Here is a 27,733-nt window from a genome sequence, read left to right on the forward strand (position 1 = left end):
AAAATGAGCTAGATGAAAAACTATAGTGGGCTTTGTGTAATGTCTTATACTATTGAATACAGTTTTTTTTTTTATTGCAATCATGCTATACCCTTTGTTTGTTCTCTGATCGAGAATATCTTTCCTCATCAGATTTCTTACCTCATGGTTTGGGTATTTCGAGATTTTAGGCTTGATAGTTTTTGTGTAATTCACAATTTAAAATTTTTGAATTGTATAGACTATCTAAGATACGATAAGAAGCTAAGCTTGGTATATTGCATAGACAACTGCGATGTCTATTGTTGAAGACTGTATGTCGATACATGATGGATGTCTTGTGGTTATTGTTGTCTTTGGTGGCTGTTATTGACGTGTGCTCCGGATTCTCTTTATTTAAATGCAATATCGAGGAACTCTATACTAACAGAGAAATTTTGAAGCATGATACAATTTTAATTTGAAATAAGCTAAATTTCACGGTCAAACCATTAAAAGTGGTATTAATGAACGTATTCGTTATAAGATGTCTTCAAATATTGACCATCAAACAACGGTAAACATAGACATTGTTTGAATCAAACAGAAATAATCGTGAAGACCATCAGTTTTTGTTCTATAAAACTTGTTTGGCACATTGTTGTACTGATAATACAAAGAGAATTGTTCTGTTTTGTCCTGTCAACACTGTCATTGATATACGTTTTAATTAAGGTTATGCAGATGTTGAACTTGCTTTTAAGAAATTAATCTAAGCTGCTTTTTAATTGTTGAACATTGCCATACATTTATCACAATATTTGCGTAACTTGAGCTTGACAAATATCAATATTATGAATCAATTTAGGGTAGATAGTGATGGTGTTTGTTTTATTTACCCCTTGTCAATTCTTTACCAATCAATTTGTTAACCGTTAGCCTATTCGCAAGCATCCTTTGATTGGTAACTTTATCTACGGTTTTTTTTTTGGCGAAACCACTTATTTAGTTCACAAATTCTTATGGCATTCGATAAAATGTTTAATAGAAATAATTATGATTGGTAGACATGCATCTACTGACTGTGTGATTATAGCCAATAACATTGACTTCAGAGAGACACCCGGGACTGAAACCACTCGTTTTTGTAATGTGCAGTATTCGTCTGTCAGCAGATGTGGGTATACTTTTGTCTATTTTTTTTTTTTTTTCAAGCTAGATCTCTGTACTTTGTATGTCAACGGTTTTGATGTAGCCCTTAACGAATTCTATGTCGAGTCGAGTTTGCTGTACTTTTTTTTACTCCAAGATCCTAAGGAAACTTTATGCCTACTTTTTTATCAGATGTAAAGTACTTCATTACTTCCTTACGTGCATGGATTCGGATAGCTTAAAACTTGCTCGTATTCCGGATTTTTTTCGTATTATACTTCCTGTCTCATATAACATACACTAGTCCGAGCTTACTCTGACGTCCAACGGCTGTTTTGTCAGACAAGCTGGGGTGGTCCCACGTACATCTGGCAAAACAGCCGTTGGACGTCAGAGTAATCTCGGACTAAACATACACATTCAACTTTTTCCCCAACGGAATGGCTACTACGATGTTTTAACAAAGATTCATTCCATTACACCATGACGAGACATATTAAGTTTTATGTTATATCTTATGAAGTACCACAGCTTCATATCCTAAATTTAATCAGAAAATACATGTTTTTCTCATTACTAGATCTGCTGCAGTACAGTTTTAAGTGCTAACTAATTTATTATCCTGTTTGTAAAGCAAGAGAAAAAACATCTCTGAAATTGTTTCAGTTTGAATTCATATTGTGCATAGTTGTTTAAAGGATTATTCTGGTGGTCATATTACCGGTAGATAAAACAGGATCTGTGTTCCCAAATGTTATAAGAAACAATTGCATTCACTATATAGTGAACAGCATATTTGTGTCTGTGTTTCCGATATCCAAAGCAGAACAATTGGTCCTGTTTTAACAGATTTTTCTGTGTAACTAAATGGTTCTGTAGGACCGAAATACGCCAATAGGGTCTGAGGACTGATTTTAAAGGACCTTGTTTAAAATATATATATAACAGAAACATGCACATGTATTTATCCCTTGTTTTTCCGTTCTTTCTAGATGAAAATAAACATGACTTTTCTTTAAAATGATTAACAATAGACGTGGGGACCCTAGATTTAAGGTGGCACTTGAGTAAATTGTGCCCTCCGAATTCGTACATTTTTATAAAATGTAAATATTCCCCAAAAGAGTTGCTAACAAGTATTTAAGAGTACATAGGGTTACATTTCCATACGATCAGCAATTGACTTTCATAGTCTTGTATAATATAAAATCAATTTCAAGGTATTTGTGGAAATCTTTGGTCAGTTATTTTAATTTTACAAATATTTGTTTAACCATGGAAGTGGTATATTTCATTTTACTTCCCTGATATAACCGACTATTTTCTATTTTTTGTATATTAAACACTCATGATTCTAGCTATAAAATTATGGCAAACGGATTAAAATCAAATGCAAATCCGATTTATTGAAAATATCGCAAAAATATAAATGGTAAAGGAATTTAAAACAAAATAATAAAAGCTTAATTAAAAAAACAAATACTTAACGCCACCCATTGTGATGTTAACAAAAGAGTGTAAATAAATAAAAATGTTTGTTCTTATCACGTGACAAAGTACCTGTTCTAACACGGTGATAAATATTAAATCAATTTTCTTAAAAGACTCATATGCAGATAAAGTTTCTATCAAATACGGACTTGCAATTTAAAGAGGTTAGTTACATAGTTTATTTATACTTTATAGTTATATTTATATTATGCAATAGTCATGACTGAGTGAGTAAGCTGCCTTTGTATGTCAAAGCGTTGGTATTTATGTATGCTCCCATAAGTTACTTTTCGAGATAGTGCATGTAAAATGTACATTATGACTTAAATCCACCCTAAAGACGCGATTCAAAAATTGTCAAATTAAAATTCGTTGCGTTTAAACGTAGTTTGTATATGTGTAGAGTCACACTGTAACAGCCTCATGCTTAGAGGAATTATTCCACCAGTTCCATGTAAAATTTACTGTTCTAACATTTCTTGTGGGACTTATGAACTAATGACGTTGTTTAGGAGACAAAAACATCACGACTTTCAACAGGTATGGAATTAATCGTCTTATTATGTTTGGTTTTAGAAGTTTTCTTAGCCTTTTACTGACATAATCCACATTATAAAACTGAATTTAATAAAGCCTCACTTAAGCAAACACGACTGAAAGATTAATATAGGTTATAACAAAGTTTAATCCAATTCTATAACCTTTCTATTCTAGTAATATTTTGTAAGATTCGAAGAAAACTTGATGTTTTATCATAAGCTCTGAAAAGTCTGCTCATCAACAGGTCTTATAAAAAATTGTGGTAGACTAAAGACTTGAATTAATTTGGGCGATATAAGTACACTTTGTTTCCCCCCTTAAACTAGCAAATGCTTTCTTTTTATGAACCAGCAACACATTGGTACTGGCTTCTTATTCTTGTAATTATTTTGTAAGTTTGTACATATGCTCTATTTTGATATCTTGTATGTATCTCTTTACCAATTGAATTTTGTTTGCTAAAACATAAAGATTCATTACCAGCCCAAATACCCCGATATTTTGTTGATTTACGTTACATTCTGTTCGATTAAGCAATGATATATTGCGATTAGTTTACATGTTAAAATTTACCCTCTTGTTTAGTTTGTTTACTATGTTAAGTTTCCTGACAGTTACCTAATTGAAATGGGTTATCTATTTATGATCTAAGATGTACAAATCTATCTACTATATTGATCACTCAAACATTTAGTTTAGCTGGATTTAAAATATTTGTATTTACGCCAGGTCTTCCGGGTATAAACACAAAACAAATTAGTCAAATTGAATCCTAATTCATGGTAAACACTTCGGGTCGAATACCATAGGAATCAATTTTATATCAAACATGAAGCCTCATTTTAGTATGGCACATAAAAGATCGGAAGGTAAAGCATATCTTAACTTGGATGCATATATATTGGAAGAGGCGTTTATAATATTAGCTCCAACTAGCCGATTACATACAATTCATATCCCAATAAACTGCAGTATTACAAATTCGTTTCTTAAAAAGAAATATACAAGTGTCTAAAAAAAACTCTAACTCATTAACGATTATTATATTTGGTAACTGAATGTCGTGGTATTCGATAATGCAAACGAAACTGTTTTAGATAATCCGTTTCCTAATGTATGGATATACAAACAAAAACAAAACTGTCTACCGCTAAAATTCAATTGGAATCGATAACTAAGTTTTGACAACAATGTAAGAAAACAGATATGGTCGGTTAAATAAACGTGTTTTAAAATCCGGGTATAGGCCTTTCAAAAGTTTAATTCAAACGCTCCAGTAAGTTAAATTTATTTTTATTGTTTGTACCATTAAGACCTACGAACTGTAGACGCGTAGGATTTATAAATCAATAAATTTGAAACTAGGTATATACTTACTGGTAGAACAATGGACTCCTTCAAGGTAACGTAATGAATTCATTAATTATTTATTGGCGTGTAAATATGGTGTTGATTATGACATAAATGGACATATTATATAGCAGGTAGGAAACGTCATTATTATCATTATTTCGTGTTAACTTTTTAAAGTGAAAATTAAAGAAAGAACAAATGAACTCTTGTACTTTCGTACTATAAGTGTAGTGTGTGGTTTAATACAGTGTTTTTTAACTTGTTAGTGTTGTTACCTATTGTATTGTCATTATAGAGATAACTATCTTCTTGTACTTTCCATTTTGTGTGTTCTTTTATGAAACTGTGAGTTTCGTTGGTCTACGATGAGGCACATTAGAAATTGATTCCTGATTACCTGTCTAAGTCAGAGTCTCATGTGATATCTTGCTGCTCATTGATAACACTCCTTACACGTTTCTTTAAGTCTTACCATAAAATTGAAATTAGCATAACTTGTGAGTCCATGATATTGTCAGATCATTGGAAGAAAGGAACATTTAACCGAATTAGTGAGTATGCAATGCGTGTTGCTTTGAAAGATGTAAGAAATTTCTCCTACATTAAACATATTATTTCAACTTAAGTTCTTTAGACATCACACAGAAGATCTTGGTTTCAAATATGTAGTCACTACTGTTGAATATATCAAAAACACTTCTGAAATGGGTAGGGGCCTCGGTGCCCGAATGGTCTAAGTAGTTACTACTGTAATCAATAGCCAGTCAACACTGAGGTTCTGAGTTCGAATCCCGCTCGTGTGGGTGCTGTCGACTCCAATCTTAAAATTGACTAGGATTGTCAGTTTTCCTATCGAAGGTCGGTTGTTTTCTCTGGGCATTCCGGCTTCCTTCACCGAAAAAAACTGGCCGCCATGAAATATCCCAAAAGCGGTGATTAAAAGTGGCGTTAAAACACCAAAAATCAAATCTGAAATGGATGGGACGGTGTGGATACCTGTCCATTGTTGATTGTCTGATCAATTTTTATAAACTTTACATTCAGTGGCAAATATTTCATACACACGACATTGTATTAACATCGAATCTATAAAAGGAAGGCAATGAAAAGTTGGTCGACAGCTGAAGGCGCGGGAATTTAGTCTGGTACTGGAAATAATGCGTCTGTACAAAAGATTACATGCAAACCCCTTAATCAGTTTTTGCAATTTTTTTCTCAGTATGAGTCTCGTGATACCTTGCATCGATTAGAACTTTCAAAACTCCCATTGAGCTTGAGCATACACCAAAGGGACGCCCCTCTTTAACATATATTTACTTTGCTAAATGGTAGATCGCCAGAAGACCATATTTCTTTACCAGTAAACCATTTAGGTTGTCCATTATTGAAGGCTGATGGGTGACCTGCATGATCTGCATGAATTGTGTTTGTGGGTTGTCACCTCGCAATCTCGACTGTCATGTCTTTTAACGTTTAATGGGAGATTTCTGAAAATAACATTTTGTCATTGTATAGTATTTTTTAATGGGGTTTCCATTTTTAAACTATACTGAATCATAAGTTGTCATGGGAAAACTTTTCAAGCGAAGCTTTCAGTACGAATGCTTCATGCTTATACACAAGGTGACAGTAATTAGGGAAACCCAGATTTTTAGAGGGCGTTTATTGTAAATAATAACATATTTTCAGTGCTCATGTACGTTTTTTCTTGAGTCCCATAAGGGATTTAAATGTCGGTTATTCATCAAGCAATAAAAACTTATAATAAACTTTCTACTTGATGTATTTCAATTCATTATGTATACATATCTCACAAAGAAGTTGATTAATGTTTTGATAAATTTATCAAGATTCTTTTCGTTTATAAAGTACAATTTTAAGCCTCACTTATTTTTTTCTGAAACAGAACGCCAAATCTGAGAAACTGAAAGACTACTTAAGTATTTATAATCTATTTCGATATTGTCTCGTGTGCGTCTACCACAGAGTTTACAATAGTATTAAAGATACCAATTATACTGCGCCAGCTACGCTTTTTGACAATAAATATCTTTGCAGTTGTGCTCGAGAGTGACACCTATGGCAAGCCGTTCTCGTCAAAACTATGTTTAAACCATTTTTCGAAAAATTTACACACTGAAAATTACAACAAAGCACACTGAGATTTAAAAACTTCAAAACGCACACTGAGAATTGAAAATTACACCTTTGATAATCAACAACTTTGTCTAGGAGCTGATAATACAAAAACTGACCAAACATATATAGCAAAAATCCAGAACTAAATCAAAGAGTAAGTTCAGAGTATTTTCGTTGGCAACCATACCACATCTTTTAATTTTACAACATTTCCAAGTTGATATTCAGAAGATCGCTTCCAATAAACATTTGAAATTAAGAATCGTGGTTTCTATGGATCTTCAACATAAGGCAGTTCACATGTTCGCGTTTGTTATTATTTGTTTGTTGTACGAATTGTTAAACCATTTCCTCTGTTAGTAGCTAATGTTATACACACCAGGAACATATATATTAGATATACTGTTCCCAGTACACACCAAGTAAATATTGAAATATAAGAACATGAATATTTCTCTTGCTCAATACTGAAATGTTATAAAATCCAACGTTTTAACTGATTCTTTATAATCTGGAACCTATCAAACATTTGGAGTATGTATGGCCTCTATTATCACTGAACTAGTATGCATTTTTGTTTAGGGTCCAGCTGAAGCACGCCTACGGCTGTAGGGTTTTCTCTCTGTGTTAAAGGCCCATTAGTGGCCTTCGTTTGGTTTTTGCTCTTTGGTCGGGTTGTTGTCTCTGTGATACATTCTATTTCCATTATCAATTTTATACTGCTAACACTGGTGTCAACGTGATGATCGGAGTACTTTTCAAGCGTTGCTTTCAGTAAGAATGCTTCGTGGACTGGTTATACACAAATTGATGGTAATTAGTGAAACCCCAAACTTTTTTGTTGTAAATAATAACCCATTTCAAGTGCCCGTGTACGTTTTATTTTATTTTCTCCCATAAGGAATTTAAATATGTTAACTTATTCATTTAGCAATAACATCTTATAATAAACGTTTTACTCAAGGTCTTTCAATTATTTGTGTTTACGTATTTCACAAACAAATAGATAAATATTTTGATAATTTTATAGAGATTCTTTTCCTTATAAAGTAAATTTTAATAATTTTATGCTTCACTTAAACAGAACACAGAAGGAAAACCCTACCTACTGAAAGACTACTTAAACATTTTAAACTTATTTTGTTATTGTCTAAATTAAAAATGTACATTTACACTAAGGATTATAATAGCATCAAAACCTTATACTTTTGTTAATTTTGTGATTACATCAGATTTCGATAAAACAAAATCCATTCTGTTTTAATGGCAGTACACTGGACTAGTGAAACCGTCGGAAACTAATAGTCTACCAGCAGAGGTATTGGCTCAGTGGTAGTAATTATATTAACGGTACCGGGTTCTTTTTCTGCCCCATGCAGATGTGCATCTCAACAATTAATCTCACTTCAGTAATGCACGAGGTCAAAATATTTCAAACTACGAAATAAAATATTTAGATGATCGCAAGGAATAAACGATGGTTTCTTCAATATAACTTTACGCGAACGCTTTTATTTGATTTACATGTAGTTTGGACACAATTTGTTACAAAATCTGATTTGTTAGCAGCTAAATTATACACAATACACCAACTTGTGTGAAAACTCTATAGGACCAACGTTATTTCACTAAAGCAAGATTATTATTGCTCAATAATTACATTAAATGTATGTTTCACTATAATACTTTATTCTGATTGGCTAACTGTACATCACGTGTTATTCCTTAAGCAGTTGTATCACACAATAAAACTGTTCATTCATGATGACACGAGGTCCCACAATAAAGTGCACAGGTAAATGAAATAAAAACTTGATAAAAGGCGTGTTTTCATGATCCTATAGGTAAAACTGTAATTATAAGTATTGAAATGCTTTTTTTTTGTAACTTTATATGGTTGTAAAAGCGTTGAACGTGCGCACATTTTTAGTATGAAGCGCGGAATACAAAATGTACTTCGGTCAACGCTTTTACACCCCAATAAATTTACAAAAAAGAGCATTCAATTCTTAAATAATGAAATGTTATAAAACTAATGTTTCAACTAATTCTATATAATTTGGAATTCTTAAAGAGAAAATAAATATGTCTACTGCAGCAGGTGTCCCATACACTTATATTCTTACATTCCATATAAGTACATGTATATAGGCTAATAATGTCATTTTTGGGGCCCTTTATGGCTTGCTGTTCGGTGTGAGGCAAGGCTCCATGTTGAGGACCGTACTTTGACCTATAATGGTTTACTCTAACAATTTGTGACTTGGATGGAGAGTTGTCCCATTGGCCTTTACCACATCTTCTTATATCTAATACGGATACAAGATAAAACAAAATCCCTTTTCTTCTTGCTCCACGGTAAAGACAAACAACCGTATACGGCGACACAAATACCGGATAACGACAACAACTTCCTTGTTTTGATTTACAGTTGTGAAGACCATAGATTATAACCTTTATAGATTTTTAGTGTCTATCTATATTTTGTCTGTCATGACTATTCATATTTATCTTGATAAAAGCCGTCAGGAATGATTTTCGTGTTTACTTGTCGCTCTTATTTTGGACAACAACAAAGTTATTCGATTATTCTTGCTTGGTTTCTGCATTATCGTTTCCACAAATCGTGTTACTAAAGAAAATCGCCATTCATGTTTACAAGGTATATTTATCTGTATTTCTTCAAGCTTGATTATATACATACAACAGATATTGCACAATAGTGTATGTTTATATTTACCATGTTAAGTCATATACAACCAACTATTCTTACGTTTCATACATATAATTACAAATAGTTGATTATAAGACAAATAGGAATAATTAGCCTATAGTGGAAGAGGTATTGTTAGCTATAACATCTTACATGTATACGACTTGACTTCAAAACAATTGAGCTAATTTTAAAATGTTTTAATACCGAGTCTCTGCAGTCATTCTTCTGAAGTCAAGACCGGATTTTTGCATCTGCAGTTCTTGATCAAAATGCTTCCATCAATTCTATGGTCATTTAGGGACATTTATTTCACTAGAAACTTTTGGTCATGTTCGTATGTTATCAGGATTATGTTATGTTTATGAGTTTTTAAACTAATTGTTCATGATTAAAGATATCGCTTTAACAATATTCAATAAGGGCAATCCAATAATGTGAAATCAATACACATTTAGTACAAACCCGCTTATACTAATGCATTATTCACTAGAATATGGAAAAAGAATATGGAAAAAACGTCAATTTGACGATAAACAAGGCGTAAGTTGAGTTCTCAAGTCATTTTATTAGCATATTAAATAAAGATAAGAACAATGAGGGGGACTATGTATTACTATTGTTCTGCAAAGGTAAATAATATAAATGCAAAATGCACAATTTAGAACATATTTTTGAAGGTTACCTTTGGTAAACCCAGAAACTGTGTCTAAGAACACAATTCTCCAAAAACATTACTCCAAATTGTTTTTGGGAAAACAAATTAAAGAAAGTCTACAAAGACTTGATGTCTTGTAAGAACGCGAACGTTTGCAACGTAATAATTTGCCTTTACTAAAATATATGAGAAAGAGACGAAACGTTCGATTTTCTCTTCAAACGGAACAGCCATTCCACACCCCGTCTTCTTTTTGTTATCTCTCAAATTATCGTCCTGAAGCAGATTCGTCTTACTCTTTTAATTCACAGTCCGCTGGTTTATAACTCTATATCTTGTTGTTAAGAAGATACAAAATATCGGATACGATATTGTCAAAACAAAAAGATACGTACACCAAAATTAAGACAAAATGTTCCACAAATATATAAATGAGATTTTGTATGGAGAGTCAAATAAACATAGTATTACATTTCTTCAAAGCTAAATGTATATTATAATTTAATTGTTAGATTAGCTTTTAGCAGAATAACTATATGTTGTATCAATATTTTGGCCTTAATCTGTTTTTTACCATCACAAATGGGGTTTTAACCAATCGTCAAGAAAGAAACATTGTCAAATAAATATTCTACAATTTGAAACATTTTTCAACTTTCTATATATTTGCCTTTACAGTATCGTATTGTTAAAATATATCAATTTTATTTACTGCTTGATAATGTCATCTTTTATTGATTCTTGTAGGAATGAAGTGATGTCAGTAAATACTTATATGTGTAAAACTCCAAATTATAAACATATTTTATAATATTACAATAATACTTCAAACTAAATACGGTACCACTTTTAAAACCGTACAGTGACCCATAGTCGTTGACTTCTATGTCGTTTGGTCTCTGGTGAAAGTTTTCTCATCATACCACTTCTTCTTGTTTTATACTGTTACTCTCCAATAAAAGATAACAGTATTTATACCTCTTGTCATTGATTTTAAATTTCAAGTTATAAGTTGATGTTGGATGTGTACGGATTGATAATTTAGATCACTGAAGAGACATGTATTGTCGAAATGCGCATCTGGTGCAAGAAAATTGATACCGTTAATTTTATTAGATGCATGATTTGTTTTATTAGTTGTTAGTGTATTTGAACTAGCTGTCAGTTATCTGCGAGTACTCTCAGATCTGTACCTAGTGTCTTTTTTGTTGTTGGGGTGTACAAGTACTCGGCCACGTCCACTTGTATTTTTGTTCACCTGATGAGTTAAACCTTTTTTAACTGATTTTTATAGTTCGTTCTTATTAATGAAGTGATTTCAGTAAATACTTATGTTTTTTAAACTCCAAATTATAAACATATTTCATATTTTATAATATAATATTACAATAATACTTCAATCTAAATACGGTACCACTTTTAAAACCGTAACCTATTGTCGTTGACTTCTATGTCGTTTGGTCTTTGGTGAAAATTTCCTCATCACACCTCATTTTTGGTTTTATATATGCCATTACTCTCCAATAAAAGATAACAGTATTTTACCTCTGGTTTTTTGCTTTGAACCTCAAATGATATGCTAAGGTGAAATTGAGAAGCAGCTCTGCTTTCAGTGTCCATTAAAAAGAAACAAAAGTTAAATAACAGCCTCAACCATGAAACCTTACAGTTAATATGCTCCCTGTTTCATTGAAAACCGAATACCATTTGGCTAGCTTAAGTTGTTTGGTACCTTCCATTTTCTTTATAATTGGAAAAAAATATGCCCATTGTGACAAATTTGCCTCTCTATTTGGTATAAGCGAGAAAAAAATCACTTTTATTTTGTAAATAAATCAGAATGTCTTTTGATTTGTTTTTGAAAATGTGGTTTAAAATTAACTCAACCGAATAAAATATATTGAGAACAACGTAAGCTAATTGATATTTGTTTTTGTAACACACAACATTACGTTATATTTGAAATAAAAATATTAAACGAACATGAAAGTACTTTAATGGATTTTTGTACAAGTATATCGAACTGTTTGCCTTTGTTGTAGACCAAAAAAGGAATGCTGAATTAAACATTCATTGAAACGTTCTATTGGTTTTGTTCAATATTTTTACTTTTGTTGAAAACATTATCTAACTATTTACAACAAACTATGAAAAGCTTTCATGATACGTTATCGCAACAAAGTTGCAAATTGATAATTATTGTTTTCTTTCCTTTCCTTGTTTGCCCCTTTCAGCTAAGGAGGGGCATCTGTTAATGAAGTTCTACTAAATAACACTGTTTATAAGCATGATAAAAGAAAATTTAAATTAAAACTCATAGACAGCGTCCAAGTAGTATTGTCTGAAATGAGATATAAGTAATCATGGTAATACCCTAAACAGTTTTGACCAATGTTTATGACGAGGTCATATCTTGAGACATAAAAGTAGGCCATTGCGAGGTTTCTCTTGATCAATTAAAACACGTGGTTTTAAAACAATGATTTGTTTGTCAAAATAACAATGATATCCAGACACTTCCTGGTCCCTGCAATGACGTTTATAAGAACACTTCTCAAGTAAAAAGGGAAAATTAATATGGTTGTCTATATGGTATATAAAGTTTACAAAGAATACAAGGAATACAGTATTATAGAACTTCAATAATATGAGTTGTTCTGTGAAAGTATAACGATTATATGGTAAAATTCTATGCTTGTTAATTTGGCTTTCATTAAGATATCTTTCCTCCTTAAACTTTTGACATCTGGATACAAATGCATATCATAAAACGACAAGTCCCTATAATACTGAAATATTGTTATTTATATATTGTTATACAAGTTGTGGTCAAGATATGAAATATTTCACAAAGAATGACAGATGTTAGATAATTGTAAAAATTCAAAAGTCCAACATTTAACTTAATAACTAAAAACTGTATTTAAAATGATTAACTATATCATGGATATGTGCGTTTATACAGACTTCGCAGTTCGTGTCTACATAAGTTGTGGTCAAGATATGAATCTATTTTTAAGAATTGAATGCTTCTTTTTGTAACTTCATTGGGGTGTTTAAGCGTTGACCGAAGTACATTTTGTACTAAAAATGTGCGCACGGTCAACGCTTTTACAACCCTATGAAGTTACAAAAAGAAGTATTCAATATTTTAGCTAGGATCATGAAAACACGAATTTTATCATTTTTCTTATTTAATACACCTGTGCACTTTATTGTGAGACCTCGTGTTAGAATGAAATTCAAAACAGTGTAGCTGTGGCCATTGATTGACACATTAAAATCATCCATTGACTGGGACAATTTACGTGAACGTTTGTCTGTAACGACCACTGTTCACGACGTACCTACGATAGACATTTAAACTGTGGGGTCACCAAAGTTTTCTTAACGCCTTTAATTATAAAATAATTCGAAAAATTAATCAGGAATAACCTTTGTGTTTTGATTTATGTAATTGATATAAATCAAAATATCGTGTTATTTCTGATTAATTTTTCGAATTACTTTATTTAGGTGTTGAGAACCTTTGGTGACCCCATAGTTTAAGTGTCTTAAAAAGGTACATAGTGAGCATTGGTTTTAGTTTAGTTTAGTTTAAACATATTTTATTTGCTCAAAGCGAAAAAGGATCAGACACAAGTAAAACATACTTATAAAGTCTTCTCCACAATACAATATATATAACAATACAAATTGAACGTGAGCATACATCATATAATATAAACAATATAAATATAACTTATCTATACTGAAAAAAGTAGAGGGAATGAGGAAAGAACGACAGAGATTAGGTTGATGATGATAATGATGATGATGTGTGTTTTACCTATGTTGATACTATACTACGAGGAATCGTTTTGATCTCTTTATAAAATTGAATACTTGTTTAACAATTTGCACATTTTGATCATAGGAAAGAGTGTCTCTTGAGCATTGGTCGTTACATACAAACGTTCACCTAAATTGTCCCAGTCAATGGATGATTTTAATGTGTCAATCAATGGCCACAGCTACACTGTTTTGAATTTCATTCTATCATCAATGAAAAGTTTTATTAAGTTCTAATGTATTATATGGCCTTATTAACTCGCAGCAACAACGCCTTTGAAACAAATCATCACGTTTGAAATGTGGGAATCAAATTCTAAGGACTAGATTTGCATTCTAAAGCATTAACAGAACATAATTTATGAATAATTGTCATTGATAGGGGTCTTATTTACACCCGATATCAATTGCAGCATAACGTGTTCTTTTAACACATTCGAACAGCGGTATACTACTTGTTGCCTTTATTTATATGTGCATATATATTAAGACAATTAGAACACTCTAAGCTAAGACATGACCTCCGTGATATTGTATGTATATAACAATGATTTTTCTTTACTATGAATATTTAAATGATTATGCTGTTATATAAAGTACCTTCAGAAATATGATTATTGACAGGTCGGGTTTAAAAGATTAATTATGTTATAATACAATAGGAAAGGGTTGCACATATATGCGGTTTAAAAATACATTGTTGATAGAAGTATCCTTTTAAAATATTCAATAATGGTAACTCTAGGAAGTTAAATCAATACGCCAGTTTATTTCTCATGTATTCATTATTAATGACTTTTAAAAAATCATTTTGAGGGAAAAAAAGAACATTAATTGTTTTTTTATATGAGAGTTTGTTTCGTTGTATTGGAAAGTATCTAATAAATATTTAAAACATATCCTGGAATGTTAAGGGTTATCATGTTTTTGTACAGTGTAACACGAAAAGAACTAGAAGATTTAGCGACAACATTAAAGATAACTTGCTGCCTGTCGTCGCATTTTTATTCATAACCGAAATCGTGTGTGTAGTAGCTTTTTATCGAGATCGTCCTGGAAATGGTGTTGATAAAATAGACACAAGAGTATATGATTTTTTGGTGTATTTATGTTATATAGTCTATTTTTGTATTTACAACTTTTATAGACTCTAGCTTGGCATATTGTATAGGCACCTTATTGTTGTTGAAGTCCGTATGCTGAGCTCTATATGGTCTCGTTCAGTTACTGTCTTATTGACGTATGTACTATAATTTATCATTTAACCCTAAAGCAAATCGCAGGGGAGCAGTAACTTTACTTTATATTATTCTTTTGACGAGGTAGTAACTAATAACTAATAACAAGGATGTTTTCTTCTTCAAATCGGGGAACCGAATCTGAATAGTTGATTGAACTGGAACTCGTAGAAGAGTTCTTATCCAAAACTATGTAAAATTTTATCACAGGCAGTAAACCGCCAGATATTTTATTCTATTTATAGCGATAATAAATTTGGTTGTGGAAAGAGAGGTGCATAGCTGAGGTGCATAGTAACATTGATATAGTGTGCTTTCTTTATACGGTATATATCTTGTACCTAACTTCAATGTTGTTTAGAGGTGTCAACTTTATCTGTGTGTCAACAGTAATAATTATAATCTTTATTGATCCATATAAACTTTGAAGAGATACTTCTATGAATTATTGAGATAGCACTGTAAAATGTCAAATTTACTAAATTATATTGTAATTGTTTTACTACCACAGTATCGTTACTTCAAAATTGTCAGAACACTTATAAAAATACCACATATCATTTATAATGACTAAATATGAAAAGTTTAAACGATAACAGCATGGGAAAACGTATTTTAATAATTTAATTTTCATTAAAAAATAAGATTTTCCAAAAGTTTTTTTTTTTTATCATAAAATAGAATTTATATTAAATGTCAGTTAAAGCCTATTAAACATTTACTAGTAAAAAATTGGTAATTATACTAGATATGAAAAATGTAAACGATTTCAATTGGGGAAATCAAATTTACATATATTGCAAAGAAGATTAACCTAAGGTAAAAAACCTGTCTAAAAATTTATTCTAAGTTTAACGTAATTTTAAGCCAATATAATATTATAAATGAGTAACTTATACACACTTCAATACGCATGATCGTAATGCTAGGTCGCCAAGTAGTGACTATAGGAGGTATAGGTCGCTCGAGCTATTACTTCCCTAAACTGTTACTTTTCCAATATTCGTTTAAATTTTAATTACAAATAAAAAAAATAAAAAAATTATGTCGGAAATTCAATCGTGTTATATGATATTTAACAATCAGCTTGTGAGTTGTTTTTAAGATAGATAGCAAGACAATCGAGAGAAACGATAATTCATATCATACTATAGGCCATCGATGAAGTAAATCTAAACTACAAAATAGTACATAGAATTTTAATCTAAATCTTAATGAATGTACACAGAACAGGTCACCAACTGGAAACATATATTGGATTTTAAAATTGAAATGAAAATTAATAACATGTTATCGAAATAACCTTCTAGATTATTGTTACCTTTGTTAGTTTCATATATCAATGCTGTCAATCATGTTTAAGGTTTTACTGAATTATCCATATTTTGTCACAATACATGTTAAAGAACAAACTAAATAGCCCGTTTTCAATTTCATTTTCCAAGACAGATTACCCATTGTTTAAGGGGAACATTTTAATATAAACACCAACCTGTTTTTACTTTTATACAATAAACAGCGATCTACTGGTATTATACGGGATAAACTCTCTCAAAGAAAAGAGACTTACCTATTTACTCTACAGTGCGACTAACATGTGAAGTATTCAAATTTTGATTGTCCGTTCGACTTCAGGTGATGGCGTTTTCACAAAAAACTTCATTTTGACCTGTTAATTATTTTCATTCTAAAAACAGTTACTGTATTCTTTTTGTTTTTCTCAGTTATTATATATTACGTATTTTATTGCCTAAGTTAGTATGAACATTGTCTCTATAAAATAATTGCCATTTAAGGGTAAATTTCACAAAAAAGTTATGTATGTCTAGGCCGCAAACAATCAATCAAACAACAGTAAGCATCAGGCTGGAGTTTTCCCGCAGTTATTACAATGTTTTACCGTTTTGATCAACAAAGCACAACTTTACGATTTCAATAAAAGTTTCAAAACGATATGTAAAAAAAAAGAAATAGTAGAAGAACTACTTATTTTACACAAATATAAATCTTTAATAGACAAGACAGAAAAACCCTTAACAGAGTGTAGTCTTAACTTAATGTGATTACTATTAAAATACCCAATGACACGTAATATCTTTGATCAAATATATTAAAATGTGTTCCCTATTGTTGGATGAATTGTATTTTTTTGTCTGTCCTGAACGTAATAAGTGACAGTCTTTTAACTGTGCGGTGTTTAATCAATTAGACAAACAAATGAAAACGATTTATGATAATGTATAATAAGATTGCACGCGGTGCCCCCACTCATAATTCTAAATGCTGGAAAAGATAAAGTAGTTGTCTCATAGATCCAAATACCTCACACAACGCATCACTTTCGAGTTGGATTAATGTAGAGTCATTCTGTTCAGTAGTATAGAAGAAATGTGTGAGGAATGATTTTTTCAATAAAGTTCATTTACCACTTAAAATTTTAAAGTATTGGCACACAGAAAACAGGTTTATATTATAAATTCGAGAAGGGCTCACAAGTAACAATTTACCACTCTCAAACTCCAAAATAAATAAGAACTCATTGCGTTAAAAATTTTTGGAGAAAAATGTGACAAAAATATTTTTTGGACGAACGAATGTACGAACTATAGGTGTTGGGTTACAATTAGCTCTTGTTTCTTTAAATATGGTATTACAAAAAAATGGTAAATACTTTGAATTTTCTTCAACCGGATGGTCATAGTTAAATGCGGGACTGCTTTTCATCTTTCGTTTAAAAACATATATTTCGAAAGTAAGCCCACAGTATGTCGGAGCATATATGCGATCCAATTCTACAGAAGTAGAAGAAAAACAGGATTTTTTAAAATGATAATAGTTAGAGTATATGAATTAAATCAAATGTATTGCAATTGCTCGATTGGTTATGGCATACATTGAATCAACTCGTTTTCTTACTCTTCTAAACTTTCTCACGCGCATACGATACCCGGGTAAAATCCCGCTCCATGCTATACTCAAGCCTTTCTCAAGGAATTATATCAGAAATCGTAGTTGATTGAGTATCATTTATTTAACAATCCGCCCATTGTATATTATATCAGCTGTCAGCTAAATGATATATAATAGGATTTTCGCATGTTGATTGATTGTTGATTGCTTAATTTTACCTTGTTGTTTCAGATAGTTAGAGTGACCATGTAATGAGGTATTAGACAACAAACCATGGGTTCCGGTACAAGTCAACAAACTCAACAGCGACCTCAGTCATCTCCGAACAACAAAGTAAACGGCATTGCTAGTCAGCATGATGCACCTGTGAGTCTGCACCTTTCTCTCATACTTGTACCAATCAAGAATAGTAAATTTAAAAGTATAAAAAAAACAGCTCTAGCGTTGCTACATTCTTTTCATTTGAACAATATGTTTACGCCCTCATAAGAATCATTCTATTTGCTTAAAAATTGAATTGCTGACTTTTAACTGTCGTAATTATTTTCAAAGCTTATGAAACATATCAAAATCGACGATGAACGTTTAAAATCCATTTTATTTCATTTACATTATTTTATAATAACAGTTTCAAACGATTAGTTTTATTAAAGACATTATGTACATGAAAGGGTTGACAAAAACATGATAACATTATAAAGATTAAATGATTGGTACGGGTATTTAACCTTTATTGTAACAACACAGTCAGTATTGCAAGTCTTTTATATGTTAGTATATGTAGATATTTCAGAATGCCATCGACTGTAAGTGTCGAATGTGTAACAACCATGTAATAAGCATGATAATGCATGTTCATTGTAGACCGTCCTATATATATATATGCATATTATATCTGTTCTATTTTAGCTTGATAATTTATTCTTGTAGCATGTTATGAAAAGTTTCGTTTTGCGTTAGCATGTATGTGTTTTGATTCTTGTTGTTAGTTGTATTTCTGTACGTGTTGGTAGTTTTATTGTAGCCAAATATATCATATGCGTGGGCATGGACTCTTATCATACTTTTAAGTATATTTCCGATTCTTTATTTATTTCGTTTTGATACTTGCTGTTGTACGAGATAGAATAGATGTGATATAATTGCCAATGCAACAACTATTCACCGAGGACGAAAGGACGAGAACCCAAATCATGCGTTGTTTTGAGATTCTATATTCTGTTTTGAGACGTCCATACTATTTATCTATTTAAAAAAATAATAATACTTGTTTTTTTTAAAAAGGAAGATATAAAAAATCATCAAAACTTATCGATTCTCCTAATTTTATCATGATGATCATATTTTCATATTTTTATAATCACATGTTTTTGTGAAAATTTTAGTTGATGCAATTGGTTTGTATGGTGTGATTTATTAATGTTTCTTTATATATTTTTCTGTAATTCTCAAGATGAATAATAGCAATTAAAACGTTTGTCTATTTGTATATAAGGTTTCTATATATAATCTATCATGGGAATCCTGCCTTATCTATCCCCTTGTTATCATTTTCTCATGTGAACAGTTGTTTCAACCAATCAATAGCCAAACTGGTATTAACTTCCCTGACAGAACTTCATAATAGTCAACGGGTCTCGCCCTCATTATGACATCTTTAAGATACAAGTTCAATTTTGCTTGAACTAAAGTAGGTCAATTGCCATAAAAATTAAAAACGTATGAAAATAACGTAATAAAACACTTTATAACCATATATTCTATTATAAAACACTTAAAAAGTCAAGTGAAAGTTAACTGTACAATTATCATAGAAAACACAAGTATATCATTAGAAATTATATATCTAACCAGTTTGAACTTACTCTTTATATAAACTTCCTTCTTCTTTTCACACGGACTCAGGATATCTTCTTTTATTTATTCTAATTTGAACGATTGTAAGGGGGTTCCCGAAAATATTTTGAATAAGCATGCACTAGTCTGAATAACAAACGGTTTCCAATTTCTTTTTGTTTTCATTACATACAATATTGACCATTGATCAAAGCAGATGTGGAGTGTACGTCAATGTGACATCAACCCAACAAAAAAATCGAGAGATCAACTTACAATATTCAACAATAGAAAGGTGTTTTGTTTGACTTTTGGTCGTTTCTGTTTAAAGATAGAGCAATGTCCCCCTGTTGTTTTATCGTCATTTTCATTTTTATCTGAGTAGGTTTGGTATATATAATTCATTGAATCTTTAACTAAGTAAACTTAAAAAATAGTGCCTCAAAAGCCAGTTGGCCAAATGTTAATGGAATGGTATACTTAAATCAATGGTTGTTTAATGGATTCAAAACACCCGAACGTTTACCGTAACTACTTGCACTAAAATAAGGACTTAGAGTGATCAGGATATTAATTTGACTGTCTGCTTCTCATCAATTCAAAATTTAGAGTGGTTCGTGTTCATATCATCCATGTGTTTATTGTAAAAATAAGCATGTACTGGATAAGCTTAAGTGTCTGCGTTAGATCATGAATGCCACTTGTGATGAATGCACGGTTTAAATATTTCAAATGGACATATTCATGATAAAACAGTTTTTTACAGCAATGACCTGTAAATTTAATCTTTATGGTAACGTGTCGTGAATTTGGTATGAACTGTTAAATCGACATATATGATTGCATATACACTTAACAACAAATAAATAGATTAAAATTTTAAAACTTTAAGATATATAGAACTTTATTATAAAATTTCTAGTTGAAAAATAAAACTGTAAACTATGATACAGTAATTTATTTGTGATGGTATACGCTTGTTTGATTAGGATTTCAATAATAAGCAATGTTTTTATTGTAGGACTCAAGACCACAAACAACAGGAACAGAAAGACCACCTGATAAGAAGCCATCAAAGCCACAAGTTCCTCCTCCGTGTCCCCCTAAACGACGGAAAGCTGATGTGTTCCAGTTATCTAAATATACACATGTTGACGATTATTCACTAAATGTAAATACTAGTTTTCTTAGTAATGACTTTGATTAAACTAACATGATAAAGAATAGCAATAATAGCGCCACTTTTTTCGTATGTATAGTTATTTTCCTGTAAATCTTAGGAATGAATGTTCATGCACATTCACCAAACATCATATTTTCGAACAGATCAGTTTAAATTTGTAGATGCATCAAAGATATAACACTTAGGTCTGAGCACAGGGAAAAGGGCATTGACTCACGAAAGATCTTATTTTGACAAAGCTGTATTTACTTTGACAGAAATATGTACATAAGGGGTTCTTTTAATTTGTTTGTTGAAAGAAAATTGTATTAGAAGTGTAATCAGTAGGATAAACATACCACCTACTTGTGTCTACGTAAGAACAAACGTACTAAGTCAGAGTTCTGAAAATCAGTACTGTCATTTGCGTAATCTACCGCTCGCTCGATATCTATGTATATCCTCCAAGTACACTGCGACTATATATTTTTCCTTTATTTAAAATTCACAAATACATTACATGTTTATTTTCAGTCACCACCCAATTTACTTGTGGGTACCTTCAAAGAGTTGATAGCATACTTAACAAAGAATCCAGAATGGGATGACATGTGTAAAGTTCGTGCCATTTTCAGATGGGTGTCGTCTGTAGATGTGTACAGTCTGAAAACAGAAAATGACCCTCCTACGCATTCACCACTGGAATATTTTTTAAAGATCCAAAAGAACATGGGAAACCACGCCCATCTTGTGTCAGGTCTTTGCCAGTAAGTGTTACAATGTTTTACTTTTTTTTACTAAGCAATTATCGGAAACTGTACGCCTATCAACAATGAGAAAAACACATACTGTTTAGTTGCTAATAAAAGGCCCCGACATGAAAAATGTGAAACAATTCAACAGAGAAAACGAACGGCCTGATTTATAACGAAAAAACTTCCGAAAAAACAATATTATATAAATGAAAAAAAAAACACACAAAAAACAAACATATAACAAAACAATAATTCCCTTTGTTTTTGAGTGAACTTATGATGCTTTTCCAGACAATTGCTGAGTTTACTGGAGCCAGAGTTATAGTTTATACAGTAAATGCATAGGGATTATTTCAATATACATTAAAATCGCTGTATTCTATATAAATGTTCTCATATATTTTGACAGAATGGCAGGAATAGCCTGTGTAATTATCAGCGGTATGAACAAGAGTGCAGCATATGAAGTAGGCAGTAAAGTAGACCGTAAAATGATGGGTGCTCAATGGAATGCCGTATATATTGATGGCGAATGGCGCTTTATCGATGCCTTCTGGGCCTCTGCATGTGTTGTTGGTAAAAAGTCAGGCGAGTGGACTTTAGTGGACACCGATGGTAACGTGACCCAGGATGACGAAGAAACTTCTGAAGGAGAAACACAACACAGAGTTAATGAGTTTTATTTCCTGCCCGACCCTGACCAGTTAATTTGGACACATTTTCCTGACGAAAAGTCATGGCAACTTCTGGAGAAGCCGCATACTGTTTCTGAATTTGAAAATCATACTTATATCCGTGAAAGATTCTATTATCTTGATATGTCCTACACAGACAAGACTAAAGAACAATGTATGTTAACTGCAACCAAAGGAGAAGTAGGACTTGAATTTGGATTGCCTAAAGAGAAAAGTGAATACTTCAGATTTAAATACATGTTATATCAAAATCGAGCAGAGAGTGGATTGGATGGAGGCAATCTGTCTCTTGAAAGATTTGTAATGTTCGAGCATAATTCCGATTTATTAAGATTTGCATTACGATTTCCGGTTGCTGGTAAATTTAAGATGGACGTTTTTGGGTTAGATGAGCGAGAATCTGATGTATTTGATCTTTGTTGTACATACCTGATTTCATGTTCTGACCCTCAAAAGAACTGTATGCCGTTACCAGATTGTCCAGAAATTGGATGGGGTCCTGGCGTTGAAGCCAAGAACGCAGGTCTTAAAGCTAAATCGCACGATGGAGCAATTATTATTTCAAAAGATGGAAGGGTTGATATCAAACTTGGTGCACACAAAGATGTCCGTCTTCACCAACTTCTTAAAAATGCTATTGTTGATGAGGCAACACTAAGTAAATACGCAGTAATCAGAGAGGAGAATGGTGAGTTCACAGTTCATCTACGTCTACCACAGGATGGAGAATATGCAATGAAACTTTATGCAAATGACGAAGGTGAAGACGGAGATGCATCGAATGTCTTGAACTACCTGATCAAATACATAGAAAAGGGAACTAACGAACCATTCCCGAATATCACGGATGGGAAGATCGGTAAGAAATCCATAGCTGATAAACTTGGAGTAAAGGCAATCAGTAATCCGGGCGGCTCAGTAATTACGAAGGACGGCAAAGCATCTGTCACCTTTAAAGCTAGAAACGACGTCGAACTTGTGTGTGAAATACATAGTCAAGATCCAAACGCTAGGAAACACATGATAGTTAAACCTACAAATAAAAATGGTACTTGGACATTTGATATGGACATGCCAATTGAGGGAGAGTATTCTCTCAACATATTTGCTCGGGAGAAGGGCAATCCGTCAAGTGTTTATAATGTGCATTCTTACCTGATAGAATCAGACGGACATGCTATTGACGAGGAGAAGGCGGATCTAATAAAGGACGACCACAGCGAACCAACCGTTATAACAGAGACTGTTGAAACATCCGAGCCTGAAATTTTAATTCCCGCTCCAACTGGTTACGACAATGTAGTCGCTTGTTTCCACAGACGACACGCAGATGATTCTCCAGACAATGACGCAGTTAAATTGATGGAGCAAGACGGACTTAAACTTTTCCTGACTAAACTTGAAGACTTTGGAGAATACATGATGGATATATATGAAAGGGATGCCAAAGGTGTTCTTTTACATTTGGCTAGGTACCAAATCAATAGAAAACCAGCTTCAGAGTTGTACAAAGATGACGCCAAGATGTTGATGGAACAACTTTTACAGAAACCGGAATCAGAGGAAGAATTAGTCGATGACAATGATAATCAAGATTTACCAGATGACGAAAAGCAGCGACGAAATGCCAAGAAATTAATGGAAAGAGCAATGCAACAGAAAGATCAATATTCTCTAGAGAAGGCAATTGCAATGTACGAAAGTGCCGGAGGCAAAGACGATGAATCTGTTAAAAAGGCTAGGAGATGGTTGGAACTTCTTCAAGCTAAAGAAGGTAATATATGCGACAACATTTTGGTTATTTCAGAAAGTAAGAAACATTAATCAAATGTTAAGAAATACTAAAAGAAAAGATGAATATACTAAATAAATAAATTATGACTGAAAATGTCATATTTTATTTTATTAATATTCAATGAAATATTAATTGAAAAACAACTTTATTTATATAGAACTTAGCATTGCAAAAGATCTTTATATGTCAGTTAAAGAGATTGTTTTTTAAAAAACATTTGGTATCATTTACCAAAAATGGGTGCTGCAAGTTATTTATTTTGTATACTAATATACTTATCCCATTGGTCACATACGTAATATGTGAACCATATCAATGTAATCAGCGATTTTAATTGTGGTTCCTTATTTCAGAACTGCAAAACGCTGCACAGAGGAGAGAACTGGATGCCATTGATAAAGCACTGGCTAGAGCAAAGGCAGCCAACTTTGACAATCAGTTGGACTTACAAATAGTTGTTGCACAAAGACTCCGTGACCAGTTAGCTAGAATAGAAAAACTTCGTCATTCAGTGCTGAACATGGACCAGAAGACTATTGCTGAGATCAGGACCTATTCTAACCCACCAGAGGGTGTACATCAGTCACTGATGGGAGCATTCTTGTTATTAGGACATCCAATGAAAGAAGTTAAGGTGAGAGTTTATTTCCTTTCATATACACTCGGTTTCTCTCTGTTTTTATGTATAACTGGCTGCAACATCCGAACGAATGTTAGAGTACTGTAGTTTATTTTATGGTATGAAAGCTTGATGAATCTGTAATTATATAGCTTAAAGTTTCTAAGACTTTGAAAATAAATAAGGTTGATAAAAGGATTCATAATAATTTAACATGACACAGTCATATACATTCGAGCAAGTTCTTGTACTAGGGTACTCGGTAACTTTGATTATCATATTGTATTATTTCAGGTGTGGAGAACATGCCAGAGCATTCTGGGTAAAACTGGACGAGAATCTGTCATGAGAAAGATTCAGAAATTTGATCCCAAGGATTGTTTCTTAGCCGCAGCTGTACAGTCCAAAAAGGTCATTGCAGATTACACTCTCGAACATATACGAGATGTCAGTGCTGGTGCAGCAACGTTCTTTGTCTGGGTTAGTATTCTTATCATGTTATGATTCAACCTAAACTTGCAAGAAAGAAATGAAAACAACACTTTGAAAATTGCATGATGCGATTCTACGCTAAACACGCAGCATTTAGGAGTAAGAGCAAATACTTGTCAACTCGGAGTCAAAGCCATGGTTCCAACTATAGTGTGGAATGTCTTCCTGCGGACTGTAAATGTTAGAAATACAGCTCAGCTCTTATACCGAGGCTTATATCTTGTTATCGTCTTCATATGCACGCAATATTTTCCACTGATCATGGTCATATTTTGATTACTTAGATTGATTTGGTTTATATAACCTAAGTTTTATGAATATAAAGTATTTTATGTGTCTTCAAACAAATGTCTTTTTTCTAGGCAAAGGGAATGATTGAAGAAGTAGAATCTACAGGCGGAAAACAGGAAGAAGATCCTGTGACGGGAGCAGCGAAACAGTCAAAAGGAAGGAAGAAAAGACGATAGATGTTAAATTAACAATCAAGCTGTCAGCATAAACATTTTCTGTTCAAGCATATTTTTGCTTTTTGGACAGACATATTTTTTTCCATATAACAATCAAATAGACTACAAATTAAATTTGAAGTTTGTTTCAATTTATATTATATATGTTATGTTTCATTTAAATGAAGAATACTGATTTCATATAAAATGATACATGTCTCCATGTTATGAACTTAAAACAATATTTACATTTTCAAATGAATAGTGCCTACTGAGATAGGAGTCTCTATTTCTATATTATTCTAAAGACATACTCTTCTTTCCTATCTTTAAAAAAAATGAACAATATTCAAGTGCAATCATTATCATACTATATATATATACATAGGTATCTAAACGCCTTCATCATCAGCATCATCGTGATTGTCATGTTGTATATTTCACAATTTCAGAACTTTTAATGCAAATTTAAATTAATATTTTTCTAAATCAAGAAGGAACTTGAAATCAAACAAGTCCCTAGCTGGTATACCCTAAATGAAATACAGTTTTACAAATTTATCGTAGTTTTCTATTAAATCTTTCCGGCAATATTATTCCTATACATCTGCCATGACAGGGACCCTCAAAAGAACAGCATGATAATTAGTAAGTGTTTATATTTGAATCAATCAAATTTCAATGTTTCACCCTATGATTGCATAGTAATTTCTTCCCTAAATGTCATTGACATATATCTTCTGTGTTTTTAAAATGATATTGTTTTTTTTTATTATAAATGTGCTACAAGCGTTAACATGTTAAGTATAGTATGATACAGAAGAAAATTCACTTTTTGGATGAATGAATTTCTGTATTACTGTTTAAATATCTTATTCATTTTCTGTGTCCAATGGAGTATTTAATGGCAAACTAGGATCGTATATAATCTTTTCTCTTTTTAATGAAAACCGGTTGAATAGTTCAAATGTGAAAAAAACTAAAATCACAATGTTTTTACTTTATGGTACTTTAAATGACACATAGTAATGGTTGACATATAAAATGGTGTAGAATATATATTTAAAAAATATGTTTTAAGGAAAATGCACATTTTTATTGAAATAACTGTGATAATTTGAAATTGCCTTTTTCAAATATCATACATGGAAATAGTTTTGTTGACTTTTATTTTATATTGAAGGAGCTCATGCCACTTTTCAAATATGTTCAAAGATTTTAGAAATAAAAACTATTACATAACTGTTTTTCAATATAAAATGCTGAGTGAAATTTGTGAGATTTAAAATCAACAGCCTTTATTGTTGGAAAAATTTGAATAAAATAGCCCACTTGCTTTTCTGTTACCTACCATTTATTGTTTAAGAATGTTAAGTTCACTACATTTTTGTCTCAAAAACTTAATGAATCATGCATAAAATGGCGCACTCACCATCTTGTGTGCATTTTTATTATTACAAAGGAAATTCTGCTTCGTCAATAAGATAAAACAGAGAGACCTCAAACACACATTTCAATTGTGATAAGTCTAATGTTTATATTATATCCGTCCTTATTAAAAATCTGTGATAAATGATTGTTATAATACTGAAGGAAAAAACAAACACTGTTTGTAAACTTCAAAAGCCGTCCTTTAGATTTGCAGTCAAAAAGTAATTTATAATTTGTATTTTTTTTTATTTTGTTGTCATCTTTTGAATAAAACTGTTGATATAGTCATTGAAACATTTGTTGTTTTGGTTTAGTTTTATCTTATCATATTATTTGATGTACGTCAAGCTACTTAAGTAATAACTTCTTCTTTTGAAATCCTGTTGTTGTTGAATTTCAGGCTAAACTGTACATGTTAAAGGAATCATCATTTTACGTTTGCTATACAAAACAACATGACATTGGTATTTCAAACCTTGACAAGGATAAGCGTCAACGTCAATTCTATTGAAAAATCTT

General features: G+C 31.8%; 1 protein-coding gene across 8 annotated transcripts; it reads left to right on the top strand.

The window, feature by feature from the left end:
* The first annotated feature begins 2,629 nt into the window (after positions 1-2,629).
* On the top strand, positions 2,630-27,508 carry LOC139516616 (uncharacterized). Of its 8 annotated transcripts, none has more exons than XM_071306825.1 (8): positions 2,630-2,765; positions 18,215-18,349; positions 20,841-20,990; positions 21,516-21,748; positions 22,146-24,205; positions 24,580-24,860; positions 25,140-25,325; positions 25,700-27,508. In XM_071306825.1, the coding sequence occupies exons 2-8, from the start codon at positions 18,257-18,259 to the stop codon at positions 25,802-25,804; spliced, it is 3,108 nt and encodes a 1,035-aa protein (XP_071162926.1). In that variant the 5' UTR covers positions 2,630-2,765; positions 18,215-18,256; the 3' UTR covers positions 25,805-27,508. The 8 variants fall into 8 exon arrangements, with proteins under 8 accessions (XP_071162926.1, XP_071162976.1, XP_071162918.1 ...); XM_071306875.1 differs by having other exon boundaries at positions 2,661-2,765; positions 18,215-18,316; XM_071306817.1 differs by lacking the exon at positions 2,630-2,765 and adding an exon at positions 2,805-3,141.
* Positions 27,509-27,733: the final 225 nt, after the last annotated feature.

This window comes from Mytilus edulis, chromosome 1 (genome assembly GCF_963676685.1).
Source record: "Mytilus edulis chromosome 1, xbMytEdul2.2, whole genome shotgun sequence".
Lineage (NCBI taxonomy): Eukaryota > Metazoa > Mollusca > Bivalvia > Mytilida > Mytilidae > Mytilus > Mytilus edulis.